The 21,086-nt window shown below is 41.6% G+C and overlaps 1 protein-coding gene and 1 pseudogene across 3 annotated transcripts in view; both read right to left on the reverse strand.

Annotated features, from left to right (window-relative positions):
- Positions 1-21,086, reverse strand: part of Phactr4 (phosphatase and actin regulator 4) — a 75,434-nt gene that overhangs the window by 36,804 nt on the left and 17,544 nt on the right. Inside the window, exon 1 of one of the 3 annotated variants that reach the window (XM_029570853.1) lies at positions 13,138-13,421. The exons of 1 other annotated variant lie outside the window; for it this stretch is intronic. In XM_029570853.1, coding sequence (XP_029426713.1) covers positions 13,138-13,183 — 46 coding nt within the window. In that variant the 5' untranslated portion in view covers positions 13,184-13,421. Of the gene's footprint in view, positions 1-13,137; positions 13,422-21,086 lie in introns of those variants that run through there. One more of the 3 variants, XM_029570856.1, reaches the window with a different exon arrangement.
- LOC115072865 lies at positions 10,681-11,179 on the reverse strand (annotated as a pseudogene).

Raw genomic sequence — 21,086 nt, forward strand, 5'->3', positions numbered from 1 at the left:
GCATGTGTGCATGGTATGGGGCCACACATGGCAGAAGGCATGGTTGAAGGTCAAAAGATTACTAGGAAGAGTCAGTACCCTCCTTCCACTGTGGGTCATGGGATTGAAGTCAGGCTGTCAAGCTCAGTTTTAAGTGCCCTGGATTTTTAATTAAATTTTTTTTAAATTTTATGTGTATGGATGTTTTGCTTGCATGTATGTAAGTGAACCACATGTATGCAATATCCTGTGGAGGCCAGGAGAGGGTTTCGGATCCCCTGGAACTGGAGTTATAGTCAGTTGTTAGCCACCATGTGGGTGCTGGGAATAGAATCTGGGTCTGGAAGACCAGCAAGTATTCCTAACCATTGAGCCATCTCTCCAGCCCCCTTTTTTGAGACGGCCTCCCTGTAAGCCACAGTTGGCCTGGAACTTGCTATGTAGACCAGGCTGGCCTTGATTTCACAGAGATCTGCCTGACCCTGCCTTCCCAGAGTTGAGATCACACCTGGCCTCTTTTGGTTTTTTGAGACAGTGTCTTGCTATATATCCTGGTCTAGTCTTGAACTTATGACCCACCTGCCTTAACTTTTTGAGCATTGGAATTATAGGCTCATGCCACCACAGTTGGCTATTGTAAATCTCCCATTAACCCATCTAATGAGTACTCTATAAAACAAACTAAAATATGTGCATTTGACTAAAAAATGGTAGGGAAAATCATATACAAATTTTAAGTAGACACAATGTTAAATGTGAAAGAAGAGATCATGAAGAAAAAATGGTTAAAACTTTAGAAACATATTTAGTAACATATACATAACTTCTACCTGAAAAGTCTTTTCTTATTTATTTAAAAATAATTTTATTTTGCCGGGTGTGGTGGCGCACGCCTTTAATACCAGCACTCTGGAGGCAGAGGCAGGCAGATCTCTGTGAGCTCAAGGCCAGCCTGGTCTACATAGTGAGTTCCAAGACAGCTGGGGCTACAGGGAGACCCTGTCTCAAAAAGACCAAAAACAATTTATTTTAAAACTTTTATCTATTATTTTTAATTTTTGTGTATGAGTGTATTGCCTGAGTGTATGAAAGTGCAACCGTGTCATGCAATTCCTACAGAGGTCAGAACAGGGTGTTGGAGCCCCTGGAACTGAAGTTACAGACAGTTGTTAGTTGCCATGTACATGCTATGAATCAAACCCAGGTTCTCTGCCAGTGCTCTTAACAGCTGAGCCATCTCTTCCGCCGTGCTGAAAAGTCTTAACTGAAATATAGTCAACAATCTAGTCTGCTTGTATTGCTTGCTAGGACATTTACTCACTTTCTAAGATAGGACTTGGAATCTTTTAACTCTTCATTATATTGAATAATACATCTGTGTCATTTTTCTCATCTTTTACCTTTTTCATCTTTCAATATATCTGCATCATAAATCTCTCCATCATGGATTCAAAATGACAAGGATAAGGGATGTAGCTCAGATTTCTGAAGTATGTGTGAGAGAAAAAAAAAACAAAAACAGCCAGGTATGGTGGCTCATGCCTTTAGTCCCAGCACTTGGGAGGCAGAGGCAGGTGGATCTCTGTGAGTTCAAAGCCAGCCTGGTCTACATTGTGAGTTCCAGGCTAGCTGGGGCTACAGGGAGACCCTGGCCTAAAAAAACAAAAAAAAAAAAAAAAAAGAAAAAGAAGAAAAAGAAAAAAAAAGCTCACAACAAAATAACTTAATGTGTTTAAATGTATTTTACCAGTTTAGAGACTGAAAACAAATTTGATTTATTTTAGAAAGTCCAGTGGCACTCAAGAAGCTGAGGCAAAGGGATGAAGAGTTGGTGACAGCCTGGGATATATACTGATGCTTGCTTCAAAATAAACAAAGGAATGTGCTTCCAGTCTCATCCACTCCTAAGCACCACCCTCTTTTGCTTTATATGAAGCAAGTTATTGAACACAGTCACTAAATATAGAAAATAAAGTGTATACTTTCCTGTCAAACCTTTTATTTATTTACCTCTCTCTTTCTCTCTCAACAGGGTCTCACTATGTAGCACTGGCTGGCCTGGAACTCATTCTGTATACCAGTCTCTAACTCAGATTCACCTGCCCCAGCCTCCCCAGTGCTTGAATAAAGGCGTCTGCCACCTTGGCCAGGGATTCATGTCAAACCTTTTTTTAAAAAAAAATATTTTATTAGGCCAGGCGTGGTGGCACACGCCTTTAATCCCAGCACTGGGGAGGCAGGTGGATCTCTGTGAGTTCAAGGCCAGCCTGGTCTATATAGTGAGTTCCAGGACAGTTGGTGCTACAGGGAGACCCTGTCTCAAAAAGACCAAAAAAAAGAAAAAAAAACTTTTTTTTTATTTATTGGGGCTGGAGAGATGGCTCAACAGTTAAGAACACTGGCTGCTCTTGCAGAAGACCCGGGTTCATATCCCAGCACCCACATTGTAGCTAACAACCATCTATAACTCCAGTTCCAGGGGATCCGATGGCCTCTTCTGTCCTCCGCGGGCATTGCACGACATGAGTGAACTTACTTGCATGCCGGCAATACATTCATACACAGAAAATAAAAATAATAAAATATTAAAAAAATATTTTATTTATTATTTAAAAATTATTTATTTACTTTTAACCACTGAGCCATCTTTCCAACCCCTCATGTCAAACCTTTTAGAAGAACATAGACCTCTGACTTCTTGCAGTGGGGTTCAGCCACATCCAGCCCTGTCAATCACATTTTCCAACTCATTCATTCACATTCACATTTATTTGTTTATTTTATTCTATTTTTAGTCTTTTTGAGACAGCAGCCTTAGCTGGCCTGGAACTCGCTCTGTAGACCAGGCTGGCTTCAAACTCACAGAGATCTACCTGCCTCTGCCTCCTGAGTGCTGGGATTAAAGGCGTGCACCACCACACCTGGTATTTGTTTATTTTTGTATTTTTGTGTGGATTTTTCTCTTTTTTTTTTTTTGGTCATAGGGTCTTTAAATAGCTCAAACTGGTTTCAAACTTTCTAGGTAGCTGAGGATGACCTTGAACTCCTGATCTTCCTGTGTTCTCCTCCCAAATGCTGGGATTCCAGGTGTGAGCTACCACATCCAGCTTCACTCATATTTATATTCTTCCTTCCTTCCTTCCCCTCCCCTCCCCTTCCCTCCCTATTCTCTATGACAAACAGCATATTATTTTAGTGACTCACATGTCTGTCTAAAAGCTTAGGATCAGCCCAACTGCCTTTATGTGGGACCATGAATCTTTAAAAAACTCCAGTCAGGCATGATGGCATATGCCTGTTATCTTAGCACATGGGAGGCAGAGGCAGGAGGATTGAGAGTTCCAGGCCAGCCTTGGTTAGACAGTGAGACCACACCTCAAAAATGTAAGAGGTAGGGATGAAAGTTCAGTGATAGTTTGGCACTGGGGCAAAGACCAGAACTCAGTTTCCAGCACTACAAAACCAAGACCAACCAACAAAACACTCCACTGTTGTCTGGAAACCTCACATGTGAAAAGAGAGAGATTTTCTGGCTATAACTGGTACCTTTGCTGAAGACTAGCAAGCTAGAAGACCACATTTTTACAGTGTCCTCACTGCTCCTACAGAGGAACCAAGCGGTATTCCCTGGGTTCCCTAGTCTCAGATATGGTCCAAAAGAAAAATCCCAAACTTTTCCCGTTTCCTTTCCACATTTATATTATGTTTCATACACTCTTGTGAATGTGAATATATATTATGCAAAATATGGTGATGCACACCTGTAAGCCCAGCCTTCAGGAGGCTTAAGTAGGAGGATTGCTTGGTACCAATGTTAATAACTCTGCTTGTCTATCTTTAAGTTCTTGAAAGAATCTTTCTTCCAAACTCAAGACGCTGAAGGCATGGTGGCACATGCCTTCAATCCCAGCACTCTGGAGGTAGAGGCAGGCATATCTCTGTGAGTTCCAGGCCAGCCAGGGCTATAAAGTAAGACCCTGTCTCAAAAAGAAAAAAATAAAAGGGTGGGGGGTTGGAGAGATGGCTCAGCAGTCAAGAGCACTGGTTTCACTGACAGCAGACTCAGGTTTGGTTCCCAGCACCCAATGATGGCTAACAACTGTCCGAAATTCCAGTTCCAGGGGATCCAACACCCTCTTCTGATCTCCATGGGGCACAACATGGGTGCTCTTACATACATGGAGGCAAAATACTCACACACATAAGATAAAAATAAACTTAAAAAAATAAATTGAAGCTGGGTGTGGTGGTGCACGCCTGTAGTCCCAGCACTTGGGAGGCAGAGGCAGGCGGATTTCTGTGAGTTCAAGGCCAGCCTGGGTCTACATAGTGAGTTCCAGGACAGCTGGGCTGCGGGGAGACCCTGTCTCAAAATGACAAAACAAAACAAAATAAATAAATAAATAAATAAATTGAATAAGATAAAACCAACAGGGCCAAAGAGATGGTTCAGTAGTTTAAAAGCACTTACCATGCAAGCCTGACTCCCCAAGTTCTCTCTCATAGTGGAAGGAGAGAACCTACTCCCAAAAGTTGTCCTCTGACCTCCACAGGTACATCATGGCACCTGCCCATACTCACACGCATCATGTACACACACACATACATACACACACACACACACACACACACACACAATAAAACAACAAACAAGTGTACAATGAGTAAGACTTGACAGTTCACATCTATAATCCCATCACTCTCACTAGAGGGGTTGAGGCCAGAGGATTACAAGTCTGACGGGCAGCATGGGCTATTATGCAGCAAGACCTTGTTTCAAAAGAGACAAATAATAAGCTGGGCATGGTGGCACATGCCTTTGTCCCAGCACTCAGGAGGCAGAAGCAGGCGGATCTCTGTGAGTTCTAGGCCAGCTGGGGCTACAGGAAGACCCTGTCTCAAAAAGACCGAGAGAAAAAAAAAAAAAAAAAAGAGAGAGAGAGAGAGAGAGAGAGAGAGAGAGAACAAAACTGCAGAATGATATATACTGTGCAGTTACTGGGTGTAGTGTTCCAAATATGCCAATTAAGTCAAGTTGGTTAATTGTGTTATACAAGTTATTGACATCCTGCCTGATCTGCTGTCTGCTTGTTTTATACATTATTGGGAGAGTTACAATACGAGCTCTAACTATGAAAGTAGATTTGCTCCTTTTTCTTTTTTTGTGACGGGGTCTTACTCTGTCCCATGCTGGCCTGGAATTTGTGGCAGTTTTCCTGCCTTGGCCTCCCAAGTGCTAGATTATGGCTACCATGCCTGACTTTTATTAAGTTCTATTAATTTTTGCTTTATATACTTTAAGACAAATATTAGATACACGCAACACTATGCTTTCCTCTTGAGTGGACTTTTTATTGTTCTAAAATTTCCTCTATTATTTTAAAACATTTTACCTTTATTTTATTTTCCTATCTAGTTTGACAATTATCTTTTTCCCTCCTGAAAAAAAAGTCTACACTGGCCTCAAAATCAAAATCTCAGCCTCCAAAGTGTTGCGATTAGAGATGTGCAGTACCACACCCAGTCAACCATCTTTAATAGGAGTACTCAAGAGTCCATTTATGTTTAACATTGTCATTGGCATAGTTTGGGTTCAGTTCTTCTGTGTTCTTTCATTTTGTACTTCCCTTGTTTTCCACATCGCTGACTTACTACGATGTATGTTGAATTAGACATTCACTGTTTCCTGAACAATGAAAGAATCATATTTCAACGTTATCATCTAGGCTATTTTCATATATTCCATTTCTATATACAAGGAAAAGTAAATCACAGAAAACATTATTGCTCTTTAACAATATTCTATTTCCTACAGATTATTCATGAACTCTTCATTTCTTTGTTTTTTAAATACTTTGTTATTTTTATTTTATGTGCATGAGTGTATTGCCTGCATATATGCAAGTGCACCTGTGTCGTGCAATGCCCTTGGTGGTCAAAAGTCACTGGTTGTATTCCCCTGGAACTGGAGTTACAAACAGTTGTTAGTCGCCATGTGGAATTGAACCTGGGAATTGAACCTGGGTCCTCTGCAAGAACAGTCAGTGCTTTTAACCACTGAGCCATCTCTCCATTCTCTTCTTTTTGTAATTCTATGTTTTCATTGAGAATAATTTTATTTCCTTAATTGACTGTCTTTTTGAGACAAGGTCTCCCTGTAGCCGCAGCTGGCATGGAACTCACTATGTAGACCAGGCTGGCATTCTTCACCACATGCAGCACTTCCTTATTTTTTTAAGGGTATTTTCACTTTGAAGTTTCTGAGGCTTTTTTATTTTGTTTTGTGTAAATGGCTTTTTGAGAAAGGATCTCCTGTAGCTGAGGTTGACCTTGAACTTCTGAAATTCCTGCCTTGATCTCCCAATGCTGAGATTACAGATGTATACTATTACACCAGGCTTTATGATCTTTCTTTTTTCCTTCTGTGGTACTTGGGATTGAACCTAGGGTCTCGTGCTTGCTAGGCAAATGTTCTCCCACTAAACTATATCTACAGTCTCTGTTCTGTTTAATTTTAGTACTTTGAAAATGTGTAACAGAATGGCAATATAAATCACAATCTCGGGGCTGGAGAGATGGCTCAGTGGTTAAGAACACTGACCTTGCAGAATGGCCAGGTTCAAATCCCAGCACCCACATGGCAGCTAACAACTGTCCGTAACTCCAGTTCCAGGGGATCCGATGGCCTCTTCTGTCCTCCAAGGGCATTTCACAACATGGGTGCACTTACTTACATGCAGGTATAACATTCATACACATAAAATAAAAATAATAAATAAATATTTTTTAATTAAAAAATCACAACCTCTGACTTCAAAGTCTATGGCCTTTCTCTATTATGCTGTCTTTAGAGTAAACATTGACCTGAAATCTTATGAATACTTCCTACATCTGCTTTAATTTAATAACAAAGGCTTTCACATGTAATTTATAGCAGGCATAGTGGCACACATCTGTATTCCTAGCACTCAAGAGGCAAAAAAGGCCAGAAGCTCAAGTTCATCTAGGATACATGAGATCAAGTCTCAAAAAAACAAGACAAATAGCAACAACAAAACACACACAGAAAGAAACCCATTTACAAAGCTGGCATATTATTGAATTATTGGGTTTTTTTTTTTGGTCTTTTTGAGGTAGGGTCTCCCTGTTGACCTGGAAGTCTTTATATAGGCCAGGCTAGCCTTGAACATACAAGAGATGCCTGCCTCTGCCTTACAAGTGCTAGGATTAAAGGTGTGTGCCACCACGCCCAGCCTCAAATACAATAGCCTACATAGCTGGTATTAATCTCAAATAGTACTCAGCATCAAAATTTACAAAGGGGGCTGGCAAGATGGCTTGGCAGGTACAGGTGCTTACTGTCAAGCCTGAGGACCTGAGTTTGATCCCTCAGACCAACATGGTGGAAGGGAAAAACAGATTCTCACAAACTGTCCTCTGATCTCCACATGAGCACCATGGCATGTGAGAGCAAGCACACACACACACAAAGTCACACTCCTACATACTTCTGATGGAGATTACTCTGAGAGTGCTATGGAAAATCAACTTTTGGTGGTTCAAGACCAACATTTAGGAGTATGGAGAGATGACTCGCCGTTAAGAGCAATAGCTGTTCTTTCAAAGGATTGGGGTTCAGTTCCCAGCTCTTACATAGTGTTAGCTAACAACTGTCTTTAACTCCAGTTCCAAGGGATCCAACACCTTCTTCTGGTCTCTGCAGGCACTGCACGACACAGGTACACTTATAAACACAGGCAGAACTCGAACACATTAAAAAAGAGACCAACATTTATAAATCTGAGTTTGGTGGTACACGCTTGTAATCTCAACATTTTGAGGCTGAGACAGGAGGAACGAACAGTGAGTTCCAGGCCAGCCTGTTCACAATGTGACACCCTGCTTCAAAACCAAAACCAAACAGAAAGCTAGGAGTGGTGGTGTACCATGGTAATGCCAGCACTTGGAAAGTAGAGACAAGAGGATTAGTAATACAAAGTCATCTTCAACTGAGTAGTAAGAGGCAGAGGCAGGCAGATCTCTGTGAGTTCCAGGCCAGCTGGGGCTACAGGGAGAGCCTGTCTCAAAAAGACCAAAAAAAGGGAGGAAAAATAAAAATAAACAATAAAATACTAAGCAGACTGAACTAGTTGGATTCCAATTGAGACGTGTTGATTTGAATAGACAGTATCTTGCTACGTAGCCCACTGGCCTCAGACTAGCTATGCAGTCCAGACTAGCTTAGAATTTTTTTTGGGGGGGGGTGTCTTTTTGAGACAGGGTCTCCTTGTAGCCCCAGCTGGCCTTGAACTCATAGAGATCCGCCTGCCTCTGCCTCCCGAGTGCTAGGATTAAAGACATGTGCCACTATTACCTTTATTTTCTGTATGTATGTTGTGGGTGCTTGTGTGCTAGAGGTCAGAGAAAAACTTGTCGAAGTCAGTTCTCTCATTCCACTTATGCGGGTTTTGGGGCTTAAACTCAGATTGTCCATCTTAGTGGCAAGCACCTTTACCCGCTGAGCCATCTCACAGGCTCCTGCCCAGACTTCTCAGTCCTCTTGTCCTAGCTTTCCAAGTGCTAGGATTAAAGGTATGATCCACACCTGACTAATTTGGATTTAAAAGTGTTCTCCTAATATGCCAACAGTACAGTTTTTCCTGAAGGAGCAAGAGACCAAGACCAAATTTAAGATCTACAAATGGGTAGAAATGTTAGCTGTCAAAGGAAGGCTTTTAAAATATGACAATGGATGGCTATAAATCCAAACTGGTCATTAACCTCTGCTAACATTCTCAGAGATCTATGAAAACTGATACAGTGGTTTAAGCTTCCTACTATGAATGTGTCTGACAGAGAAACATTTAATTACATCACCTGTAAAGAAAAAACTTAAAGATAACACATTACATTATACAACAAAAAGTACAGTCAAGCACTTAAAACTAATGTTTTTGGGGGGAAGGAGTCGGGGGACAGAGTCTCACTATGTAGCCCTGTATGGCCTAGAACTCACAGAGATCTGCCTGCCTCTGCCTCTTGAATGCTAGAATTAAAGGTGTATGCTATCACAATAGGCTTTCTTTCTGGTTTCCATTCTGAGACAAGGGCTCGCTAACTTGCCCAGGCTGGACTTGAATATCAGCCTATCCATCCTCAGTCTCCAGAGTAGCTCGTTTTACAGGCGAACACCATCTCATCTGAACCAACAACTAGTTCTGGTTTTTGTTTGTTTGTTGTTTTGAGACAAAGTCTCATATATAGTCCTGGTTGGCCTGAACTCACAGAGATCCTCCTGCCTTGGAGTCCCAAGTAGTACATTACCTAACACCTAGCAGCAACAACTTGTACTAGATCACCAATGTTGGATGACAGGTACAACCAGGCAACAAAGGTCTCAGAACAAATCTTCAGCATTCTTTCACTTCTACCATCCTTTCACTAGATTTGTTAATAGGTGACAAAATTATTTGGTTTCAGTTCTATATCTACTTACACATTTTCAGATTTTGAAATAATCATTTGTTAAATTTTGTGGGTTTAAAAAAAAAGGTCCCCCCATTTTTATTGCATGTATGTGGGGGTGGGTAGGAAACAGGTTACTGGAGCTAACTGGCCAGCTACTCTACCTAAATTGATGAGCTTTGGGTTCAGTGAGACATGGGAGTGGGGTTGGGAGATTGTGGTATGGGATGATGAGCAGCCATCAAGATGGCTAAGCAGGTAAAGATGCTCTGTTGCCAAGCCTGATGACCTGAGTTTGATCCCTGGGGCCCATATGGTGGTACAGAAAACAGACTCCTTTGAGTTGTCCTCTGACCTCCACAAAGAAATCATGGTACACACCTGACACCACACATACATATCTGTGTGTATATGCACACACACACACACACACACACACACACAATTAAAAAAATTTAAAAAAGGGAAAAAAAATAAGGCACAGAGCAATTGAAGTGGACCCAATGTACACTTTAGACCTCCACACACACATGCATACCTGAATGCACATGTGCACACACCATACAGACACACAATACCACACACACACAAATAAATTTTTCTTTTTTTTTTTAAAAAAAAAGAAAAGAAAGCCAAGCGTGGTGGCACAGACCTCTAATCCCAGCACTTGAGAGATAGAGGTGAGAGGTGGATTTCTGTGAGACTGAGGCCAGTTTGGTCTCCATAACAAGTTCCAGGCCAGGGAAACCCAGTCTCAAAAATAAAAATAAAAATAAAAATAAAAATAAAACATCAATCTCTGGCCTCCAGGTGCCCCCTTTAATCCCAGCACTTGGGAGGCAGAGGCAGGCAGATCTCTGTGAGTTTGAGGCCAGCTTGGTCTACATAGTGAATTTCAGGTCAGCTGGGGCTACAGGGAGACCCTGTCTTTAAAAAAAGACCAGAAAAATAAAAAGACTGTAAAAAAACAAGAACAAAATAAAAGACCTAAGTACTATGTTACAGGTCTGGAACATTAAACAATGAAAACTTTATCCTTCTAAAGAATCTTGTAAAACCATCTGAACAGGTAACTACTGAAACTTTTTTTTCCTTATTACTACTACAGTATTTATTTTCTTCTGTCAAACCCTGAACCAACCACTCTTCCCAGACTTCCTGGGAGGTACAGGAAAAGGGACATGCAGAGCAGATAAGACATGGGAGAAAGAACTATGGGAGGTAGACACAGCTGTTTCACATGGTGAAGAGGATGAGAAAGGCCACCATTAGGCAAAAGAGCCCAGTGGCCCTAGAGAGGGCAAAGCTCAGAATTGCATAGAAGAGTTGTTGCTTCAGAGATGGGCTCCGAACAACCAATAATGAGGTTCCTAAACACAGACGCAATCCCAGCCCCAGAGTCTGTCACCCTAGCTCCAATGAACTTGGCTGCTATCTTGATGTCCCTCGAAAAGGCACTGGTTTGGAAGCTGTGTTTAGGGACAAGTGAAGTCAGGGGACGTGGGACCGCCAAGCTGCTGAGGCTCTCATCTGCCAAGGTCTCTAGTCAGTTCAACACCACTGCAGGTAGAGGTCCACTCAGTAGCTGAGAGGTGCTCCGCACTAAGGAGTGGGTAGAGACTAACTTGGAGCAGACATACATTTTCAGGGGTGAGGGGCCAAGGCAGGAGAGCTTCTCCCAGGGCAGAGAAGACAGAGAGGAACTTTTAAAGAATTTTTAATATTTATTTTGTTGTTATTGTGTATGATTTTTTTTTTCTAGTGCTCAGGATTAAATCCAGGGTCTTGCTTATCCAAGTAAGTACTTTATAACTGAGCTACATCTCCACTCTTCCAAACATCTTTTATCAGTGTCACTGATAGGAAAAAAGTAATGAAATTGATTTCTTTTTTTTTTTCCCTCTTGTCTCAGGTAGACCAGGCTAGCTTCAAACTTATGTAGTCAAGGATGACCCTAAATTTCTGATCCTCCTGCCTCCTCCCTCCTGAGTGCTGGGACCAAAAGCATGTACTACCACGCCCCGGCTATTCTTTCTTAAAAACATAAAAAGTACTTATCAATATAGAAATAAGATAAATTGTTCTCATAAATATTACCACTGTAAGTTGTATCAGCTAACAACTTGATGCTTTTCAAAATCCTTTCATTTTTATCACATAGCCAAATGCCTAGCATTATTTGAGTTTTTATTATATTTGTTAACAAAGAACTATCTTTGGAGGAAGCACAGGAAAATATAACGTTCCATAAGTAAGTTATTATCAAATACAGGAGAGGGATGACTCTAGGGACAAAGAAGCAAAATGTCATTATAAGGGAACGAAGGCATAAGAGGCAGAGAGAGGCTGGGCGTATCTGTGTGTGTGCAACAGGATTTCACAAAACCAAGGCTGATCTCAAACTTGCTATGCAGCTAGGGATGATTCCTGATCCTCATTTCTACCTCTCAAGTATTGGGATCATTGGTGTGCGTCACCACACCCAGCCTCTATGTTTTTTACTTAATTTCTCACCCTAGAAAATGGTCTCAGAGGGTTCTTGGACTGTTTTGTGTATGTTTTTCTATTTATAAAGCCTCCCCCTTCCTGCTTCTTTTTTAAGTGAGCTATTGAATTGATAAAGATTCAGTCCTGGTGATCAGAAAAAAAGTGAGTAAACTGGATCAAGTACTGTTCAAGAACTGAAAATGTGGCTGACTACTCTGTCATTCATGTGCCTCAATTTCACAAATACATGAACTACATGAAAAATATTTTACCTGGAAAGCTGTGGAGTGAAAACATTACCTTCAGAAGTAAATTCTAACAAATTACGAGATCACCTGCATTCCTAAACTTTCATACTTTTCTTTAGTCACCAACATTTTTATTTCTCAGTGGGGAAAAAGTAACACAAGACTAAATACGCTTCCTGCCACTTTCATAAATAAGTTATCAAATAAGCCTTTTTCATGAACAGCATATTGTCCAGAAACACTTTACAGCTTTCCTCCCACTTTGTTTTATCCAATTCTCTACTTTAACCTATTGTTCCTAATTCATGGTCATCATCAAATATAAAACCCCACAAAGTTGGGAAGACATGGGTGCAGTCCAACGGACTACCTCTCTTCCAAGCTTTAAACTCCAAGCTACACTCACACTTCCAAGCCTGCTCTGTGTAGTGATCCCCTGTGAAAACACTTGTCAGAAGGCTCTGACCTCACAAGTGTGTACATCAAATGTCTCATGAGAAACTCAGACATCAACACAACAGCAAAAGCATGAGACTGACTTAGAAAATGAGCAACAAGTCTAAAAAAAGAATTGTTAAAAACGGTCCTGTTCTTAGAAGTCAGTAGTTTTAGTTCTAGATCACATACTTAACAATTGCCCAAACCTGCCAAATACCAGTAAAATACCTCTAAATTTTAAGTGACAGTGCCTGATACACTTATGCACAAGGGCAAGAAATGAATAAACAGGTAACTTCCTAGCAATATAATCCAAAAGCACTCCAAAGAGATCAAGTAAAATTGTGAGAGGTAGATTAATATAACTAAGTGAAAATAACATATAAGTTTTCATTCATTCCTCACAAACTTCTGTAAACATTCCAAAGTCTTGCATTCAACTTCCTATGAAAGGCTCCATTTCACCTGCACAGCTGCCTCCCTCTGCCAGATTGTTACTTCTTTGCCTTCTATTACTCACCAGCTGCATCTGGATTTACCGGTCTGGAGACATCAGCTTGCCCCATGATTATAATTGTCTTAGATGTATCTCACGACAACAAACTGTCCCAGACAAAAGCAGACTTCTCTTAAAAGACAAATTCACATAAGGAAGGGCCCAGCAATCCTCCTCTGTCACTGCCAAACACCAGGAAACAGCATGAGATCAGTTAGTCTGCTGGAGTTTCTGTTTTCCTGTATCCTGGCCTTGGGTACTTGTAGTTCTTAAAAATGTCTTCACGCTGGCTCTCTTCATACAGGAATGCCTGTCATTCCAGAGTGCACTGTGTGTAGAGCTCAAGTGCGGAAGGGGAGGAGACTACCAACCACATTTGAGCTCCTGGGCGGCACAGTCCCAAAGCCCACACCTCCTTTTCCTGACTTTGAGCTTGGTTAGAACCCTCCAGGCTCAAAGCCACAGAAGACAGGGAGCTTTTATACCAAATAGCCTATAAATTTAATCACAACAAAACACCCCATACCATCATGGTGGTTACGAGTAATAGTCTAATGAGGTAGAAGTCCATTTTAAAGGCATATTTTAGATACAAGCTTACTTGAAAAGCATTCAATTACTCTTGAATTTCACTGTGTCCTGTGGACTATGTATTACCCACCCACCCACCCACCCATATTATAAAACATGTTTGGTCTTCATCCTCCTTCCCTGATGTGTATATAAACACACACACACACACACACACACACACACACACACACACCCTCCTAAATACTTTGGAATTTCTGAAGTAGAAATATTTTTGATTTTTAAGAAAGTTTCATATAGCCAAGGCTGGCCTCAAACAGGCAATGCAGCTGAAGATGATCTTGAACTACTGATCCTCTTGCCTCCACCTCCCAAGTGCTGGGATTTCAGGCTAGCATTGTAGGTATTCACCACCACATCTGGTTCATGTGATGCTGTAGATGGATCCCAGGTCTTTGTGTACAATAGACAGTTTAGCGACTGAGCTATAGTCCAGCCTGTTTTGAAACATTTTTTTTTATTGATTTATGTGTGTGCCTGTGTGTGTGTGTGTGTGTGTGTGTACATACATGCACATGTGGAGATTTTCTTAAGGACAACTTCTGGGAGTTGGTTCTTTGTTTTCATTATGTGAGTCCTGGGAATCAAATTTACGTCACCAAGCTTGGTGGTAAGTGCCTTCAACTACTGCACCATCTTGCCAGACCCCCTAACCCCTATTATCAACTTTTTTGTGTGTATGGTCTATGTGTGCATGTGTGTGTTCATGCTGAGGCACATGTGGAAGCCAGAGGTTGATGTTAGGATGTCTTCTTCAATAACTTTTTTTTTTTTTGTCTTTTTGAGACAGGGTCTCCCTGTAGCCCCAGCTGTCCTGGAACTCACTATGTAGACCAGGCTGGCCTTGAACTCACAGAGATCCGCCTGCCTCTGCCTCCCAAGTGCTGGGACTACAGGTGTGTGCCACCATGCCTGGCCCATCTGATTTTTTTAAAAAAAATATTTTACTTATTATTTTTATTTTATGAGTGTATCACCTGCATGTATGTGAGTGCACCTGTGTTGTGCAATGCCGTGGAGGTCAGAAGAGTGCTTTGGATTCCCCTGGAACTGGAGTTAAGGACGGCTCGTAGCTACCACGTAGATGCTGGGAATTGAACCTGGGTCCTCTGCAAGAGCAGTCAGTGCTCTTAACCACTGAGCCATCTCTCCAGCCCCTTCCATTTTTTTTTTTTGAGACAGGGTCGCTCACTGAATCCAGAGCTTGCTGTTTTGGCTTAACTGACTGGTCAGCAAGCCCTCAAGTATCTTCCCGTTTCTGCACCCTAGTGTTGGGGTTATAGACATGCACAGGTCCTCATGCTTACACAGCCAGCACTTTACCCACTGAGCCATCTCCCTAACCTTATTATCAGTTTTTGATAGAGGGGAGAAAATGGTAATGTGAAAATTACTAAAATGCACCGGGCATGGTGGGGCACGCCTTTAGTCCCAGCACTTGGGAGACAGAGGAAGGCAGTTCTCTGTGAGTTCAAGGCCAGCTGGGGCTTCAGGGAGACCGTCTCAAAAAGACTGAAAAAAAAAAAAATTACTAAAATGCTAAGGCATTATAGGGAAAAAAATGTAGAAACACAGGGCTGGAAAGATGGTTCAGTGGTTAAGAGCACTGGCTGTTCTTGGTCTACATAACAAGTTCCAGGCAAGCTGTAGCCACAGGAGACCCTGTCTCAAAACAAAACAAAACAATGCGGAGATCATAGATTATTCTATCATTCTAAATGATCAGGAGAGTTGCTGTGAAACTCTCCTTTTTCTGGAGAAAAAATGCTATGTTCATAATGGGTTTTGAGAATTTACTGCTTTGCAAGAGGTAACAAAGAGAAATGTGTCTTATGAATGTTCACATAAACTATTGCATCCTTTTTGGGCTCAAGATTTTCAGCAGATAGCATTTGTGAATTAGCCTGGAAAAAAAAATCTTTCTTTTCTTTTTTTTTTTTTAGCATATGAATGTTTTGCCTGAATGTATATGAGTGTACCCATGCATGCAATGCCTGTGGAGGCCATAAAAGGGACTAATACTGGAACTGGAGTTTGGAGTAGTTGTTAGCTGCCATGTGAGCTCTGCGAATCAAACCCAGGTCCTCTGCAAGAGCAGCCAGTGTTCTTAACGGCTAAACCATCTCTCCAGCCCTTTGCCTGCCATTTTTTGAGGGCAGAAGAAATAAATGGTTATTTTGACATAAAAAGATTACTAACCTTCCCAGTTTTTCATAATGAACTATTGTGTTTCAATTTAAATCTTTTGGGAGATAATGATTATTTATACAAAAAAATTAAATGGAGAGAGGGAGCCAAAACGTATTAAGTATCCTCAGCTGTCATCAGTCTTCAGGTATTTCTCTTAGCTTAATCCTCACAACTCTATGAGTAATTTACTCCCATTTTACAGGCATGAGGACTGAGACTTGTATATTGTGTGCAGTCACTAAGTCAGTAAGTCGGAAAGCATGTCTGCTTTTGTTTATTGGTAAACCATGCTGCTTTCTAGACATGGGAACAAAGGGAGAAAGAATTAAGAGAATTTGATGTATACTAGGATGCAGTTTTGTTTCTTGCATCCAGTGAGCCTGCCTCAAAAAGAAAACAGTATTTGGTGTATTCCAGTGATCCCAGTCGCCTTGGTTTTGTTTCTTTCAGTCTGTTTTTTGTTTGTATGTTTTTGTTTTTGAAACAGGGTCTTTCTGTATTCCCTCCTGGCATGGAACTTGCTATGTAGACCAGGCTGGCCTGGAACTCACAGAGATCCACCTGCTTGTGCCTCCTGAGTGTTGAGATTAAAGGTGTGTGTGTCACCATGCCTGGCTTACAGGTGTTTTCTTTTCAATATAAAATAGAAATAAGAAATCTTAGTCTTAAAGAAAAAAGGGCTTTATAAAATCACATGAAAGTTGGGGCTGGAGAGATGGCGTTAAGAACACTGGCTGTTCTTGCAGAAGACCCGGGTTCAAATCCCAGCACCCACATGGCAGCTAACAACTGTCTGTAATTCCAGTCCCAAGGGATCCAACAGCCTCTTCTGTCCTCCATGGGCATTGTACGACACGGGTGCACTTACCTACATGCAGGCAATACATGCATACACTTAAAAAAAAAAAAAAGTCACATGAAAGCCCCAGCTGACCTCTACTAAGGAACCAAGAAGTACCAATAATGTATAGAAACTAGCCAGACAGAAATCAAGGAGGGCCCACTTCAGGTTTTGAAATGTGCTGAATGTTTCCTAGTAAAGTGGCAGTCACTGCTGGTGACTCAAAGAGATGACTACTTCCTGCTGCTTAGCCTTCCTTCTCTTTCATAACTCTGTAACTCAGCTGGCTCTCAAATTTTATGTAAAGGAGAAAAATTTAAATAGTATCAACCCGCAGTCCTGTGTCCATGGGAATACAATAACTTATTAGCTATAACACCTGAAAAAGTTATTTGGAAATTTCTCACAAGTCATAATGTTAAGGAACATTTCTTTCTGGTTCATATATAGAAGACTGTAGCCTTCATCCTCTCCTAAATAAAAAGTCTGAGTAATGAACACCTGGTGACAGACAAGTCAATAGTAATTCCTGCCAAAGAACTAAGGATGACTAACTATATAAATGCTGTTTCTATCAAACTTGCTCCAGCTAGTAATTCAAATGCACTTAGCTTGTTTTCCAAATAGGAAATATTCCTCTCCTTTATACCATTCCTTTCCTTCAAAATGCTCAATGTTTTAGAATCACAGAAAGTATCGGGGGAAAAGAGTTTGTATACAATTAAAAATTTTTTTGTGCAGAACTTTAAAAATCAAACAGAATTTTGTTTTGTATCACACATACCTTTGCTATTAATTTAATTTTAAAAATATTTTATTATTTTTATTTTACAAATAAGTGTATTGCCTGCATGCAGGTAGGTGCACCCATGTCGTGCAATATCCTCAGAGGTCAGCAGAGGGCATCAGATTCCTTGGAACTGGAGTTACCAGCAGTTGTTAGCCACCATGTGGGTGTTGGGAATCAGACCTGGGTCCTCTGCAAGAGCAGCCAGTACTGAATCATCTCTCCAGCCCATCTCTTTAGCCCCTAATTTAATTTTTATCTATGTGTACGTATGTCTGTCTCTGTGTGCCATGTGGGGGTGCCTGAGGAGATCAGAGGAGGGTGTTGGATCCCCTGCAACTGGAATTACAGGCGGATGTGAACTGTCAGATGTAGATGTGGCTGCTGGGGACTGAACCTAGGTCCTCTGCAAGTGCTGCAAGTGCTCCTAACCAGAGCCATCTCTCCAGTCCCTGCTTTGAAATTTCATTTTAAAAATAAGAGTTAGGTCTGGCATGGTGGCACATGCCTTTGGTCCCATCACTGGGGAGGCAAAGGTGGGCAGATCTCTGTGAGATAGAGGCTAGCCTCGTCTCCATAGCAAGTTTCAGGTCAGCTGTGGCTACAGGGAGCCCTTATCTTAAAAAACAACAACAACAAAAAAACCCAAGAGTTAAATGTATTCAGGCCTTAGGAAAACAACCTAGTGAGATCAGAAGACAACAAGGACAATGTGTACCATTGCTTCCCTGTCTGTGTCATAGCAACTAGTGTAATCCTATTTTGACTTTTCTGTAAAGCTTCTTTTAGTACTGCTGATAAACATGTGCCACAGCTAAACAAAACTTTCTAAGAAACAAATCTGGTGACTGTCATTTTAACCTAAAAAAACATTTATTTTGTGAAGATGTCCTAAGTTAAACATGATCCAGCCAGGGGTGGTTACTTACACCTGTAAATCCTAGCACTTGGGAGGCCAAGGCCTGAGGATTGTCCTGAGGTTGAGGCCGGCCTAAGCTACAGAGTGAGACCCTGTATCAAAAACCAAAATAACCAAGATCTAATTAGCCATTATACTCATACTCACTAGTCTTGAGCTTATGCATCAAGAGCCTTTAGGGAGCTACCTACCTAAAATCTAAGGAAAAGCCCCATGAATGACTAATCTTCACTGTGAACTTGACTAGATTGAGAATCACCATGGAAACCCACCTCACACTTTACTGAAGATCTCTGTCCTGGTCTATATACTGAGTTCCAGGCCCTTCAGGGATATATAATGAGCCCTGTTTATTAAAAAAAAAAAAAAAAAAAAAATGTAGGAAGCAAGCAGGGCAACAGCACTTGTCCTCCTTTGCTTCCAGCAGAGGACACGGTGTAGCACCTCACACTCCTGTCACCGGGCCTTCTCCCCACTCAGATGGACTGTCTACACAAACTGAGCAAAAATAAATTCTTCCTCCCTTAAGGTGCTTCTTGTTATTTAGTCAGAGCAACAGAAAAGTAATTAATACAAGCTAAAAACCAATTTGTTGTGTTGATTTGAAGTGAGATAAAAAGAGTAAAAAGATAATGGGCTAAAGTAATTTTCTTTTCTTTTGAAACAGGGTCTCATATATCCCAGGCTGTCCTTAAACTCACTAAGTAGCTCAGACTGACCTTTGCCACGCCCAGCTTGTACAGTGCTGGGCACAGATCCAAAGGCTTCAGGTGTGCTAGGTGAGTACTCAACCAACTGGGCCACATCCCCAGCCCCAAAGTAATTCTTTTGGGTCAAAAGTATGTGTGCCATAATGCCTGGCTGCAACCAATTTTTTTCTTTTTGGATCTGGAGATCAAATTCATGGCCTTGTCCACACTAGGAAATACCTTGCTAGATCAGGCTAAGTTCTATCTATGATCTATTTTTTTTTTTTCTTTTCTTTTTCTTTTCAGATAAGAGTCTCAATCCTCCTGTTTCAGCATCCATGTCCTGGGATTACAATAGGGAGATTTTGTCTCTAAAGTAAAACAAACAAATAAAAAACCAAAACATCCCGAAAACTATAAATTTAATGGTGCTCTCCTTCAACATTGACCTAGTGGCTATTGTCACTATTCTCATGCATCGAGTCTCACCTTCAATCCTACTGAAGCATTTGGAGCTACTGAATCAACTGTGTTCTCCAGGGTCCGACTCTCTTAGGCATCCCTGACCTCTGCCTTTTCCTACTTGATCTGGCTAACTCCTATTCTTTCAACTGCCAGTTTACATGACACTTCTTCAAAGATGACTTTCTTGAACCTTGTGTCTTAGTCTGCATTAGGTGTATATACATATATTTTTTAAATTGTATGTGTATGCGTGTATTGCCTGCATGTGGGTAAGTGCACCCATGTCGTGCAATGCCCGTGGAGGACAGAAGAGAATGTAACTGGAGTTACAGACAGTTGTTAGCTGCCATGCGAGTGCTGGGATTCAAACCCAGGTCTTCTGCAAGAATAGTCATTGTTCTTGACCACTGAGCCATCTCTTCAGCCCCTAGGTATATATATTCTATGTGCTTAAAAGTTATCTTGAGCCGGGCTTGGTGGCGCATGCCTGTAGTCCCAGCACTTGGGAGGCAGAGGCGGGTGGATCTCTGTGAGTTCAAGGCCAGCCTGGTCTACATAGTGAGTTCCAGGACAGCTGGGGCTACAGAGAGACCCTGCTTCAAAGAAGACAAAAACTCCTAGGCTCAAGTGACCCCTCTACCTCTGCCTCCTAGGTGCTAATACTGCAGGTGGACACCACCTGACCTAGCCTTTTTTTTTTTTGGTCTTTTTGAAGCAGGGTCTCCTTGTAGCCCCAGCTGTCCTGGAACTCACTATGTAGACCAGGCTGGCCTTGAACGCACAGAGATCAGCCTGCCTCTGCCTCCCAAGTGCTGGGACTACAGGTGTGCGCCACCATGCCCGGCTCTTTTAGAAATTTTTAAAAAATAATTTATTATGTTTATTTTATGTGTAGCGTATTGCTTGCATATATGTGAATGTACCCATGTCATGCAATGCCGCAGAGGTCAGAAGAGAGCTTTGGATTCCCCTGGAACTGGAGTTAAGGATGGTTTGTAGCTGCCATGTGGGTGCTGGGAATCGAACCCAGGTCCTCTGCAAGAGCAGTCAGTGCTCTTAACCACTGAGTCATCTCTCCAGCCCCAGAAATTTTTTACTTATTTTTATTTTATGTGTATGGGTGTTTTAGGTGCATGTATGCAAGTACACTCATGTGTGCAATGCCTGCAGAGGCCAGAAGAGGACATCAGATCTCCTGGAACTGGAGTTACAGACAGTTGTTAGCTGCCATGTAGTTGCTAGAAACAGAGCCCAGGTCCTCTACAAAGAGCAGCCAATGCTCTTAACTGCTGAGCCATTTCTTCAGCCCCCAGGCTGTATATTCTTTTTTCTTTTTTTCTTTTTTCGGTCTTTTTGAGACAGGGTCTCCCTGCTGCCCCAGCTGGCCTGGAACTCATTATGTAGACCAGGCTGGACTTGAACTCACAGAGATCTGCCTCCCTCTGCCTCCCAAGTGCTGGGACTACAGGCATGCGCCACCATGCCCAGCTT

Source organism: Nannospalax galili, unplaced genomic scaffold (genome assembly GCF_000622305.1).
Source record: "Nannospalax galili isolate Female #2095 unplaced genomic scaffold, S.galili_v1.0 scaffold23, whole genome shotgun sequence".
NCBI classification, from domain to species: Eukaryota; Metazoa; Chordata; class Mammalia; order Rodentia; family Spalacidae; genus Nannospalax; species Nannospalax galili.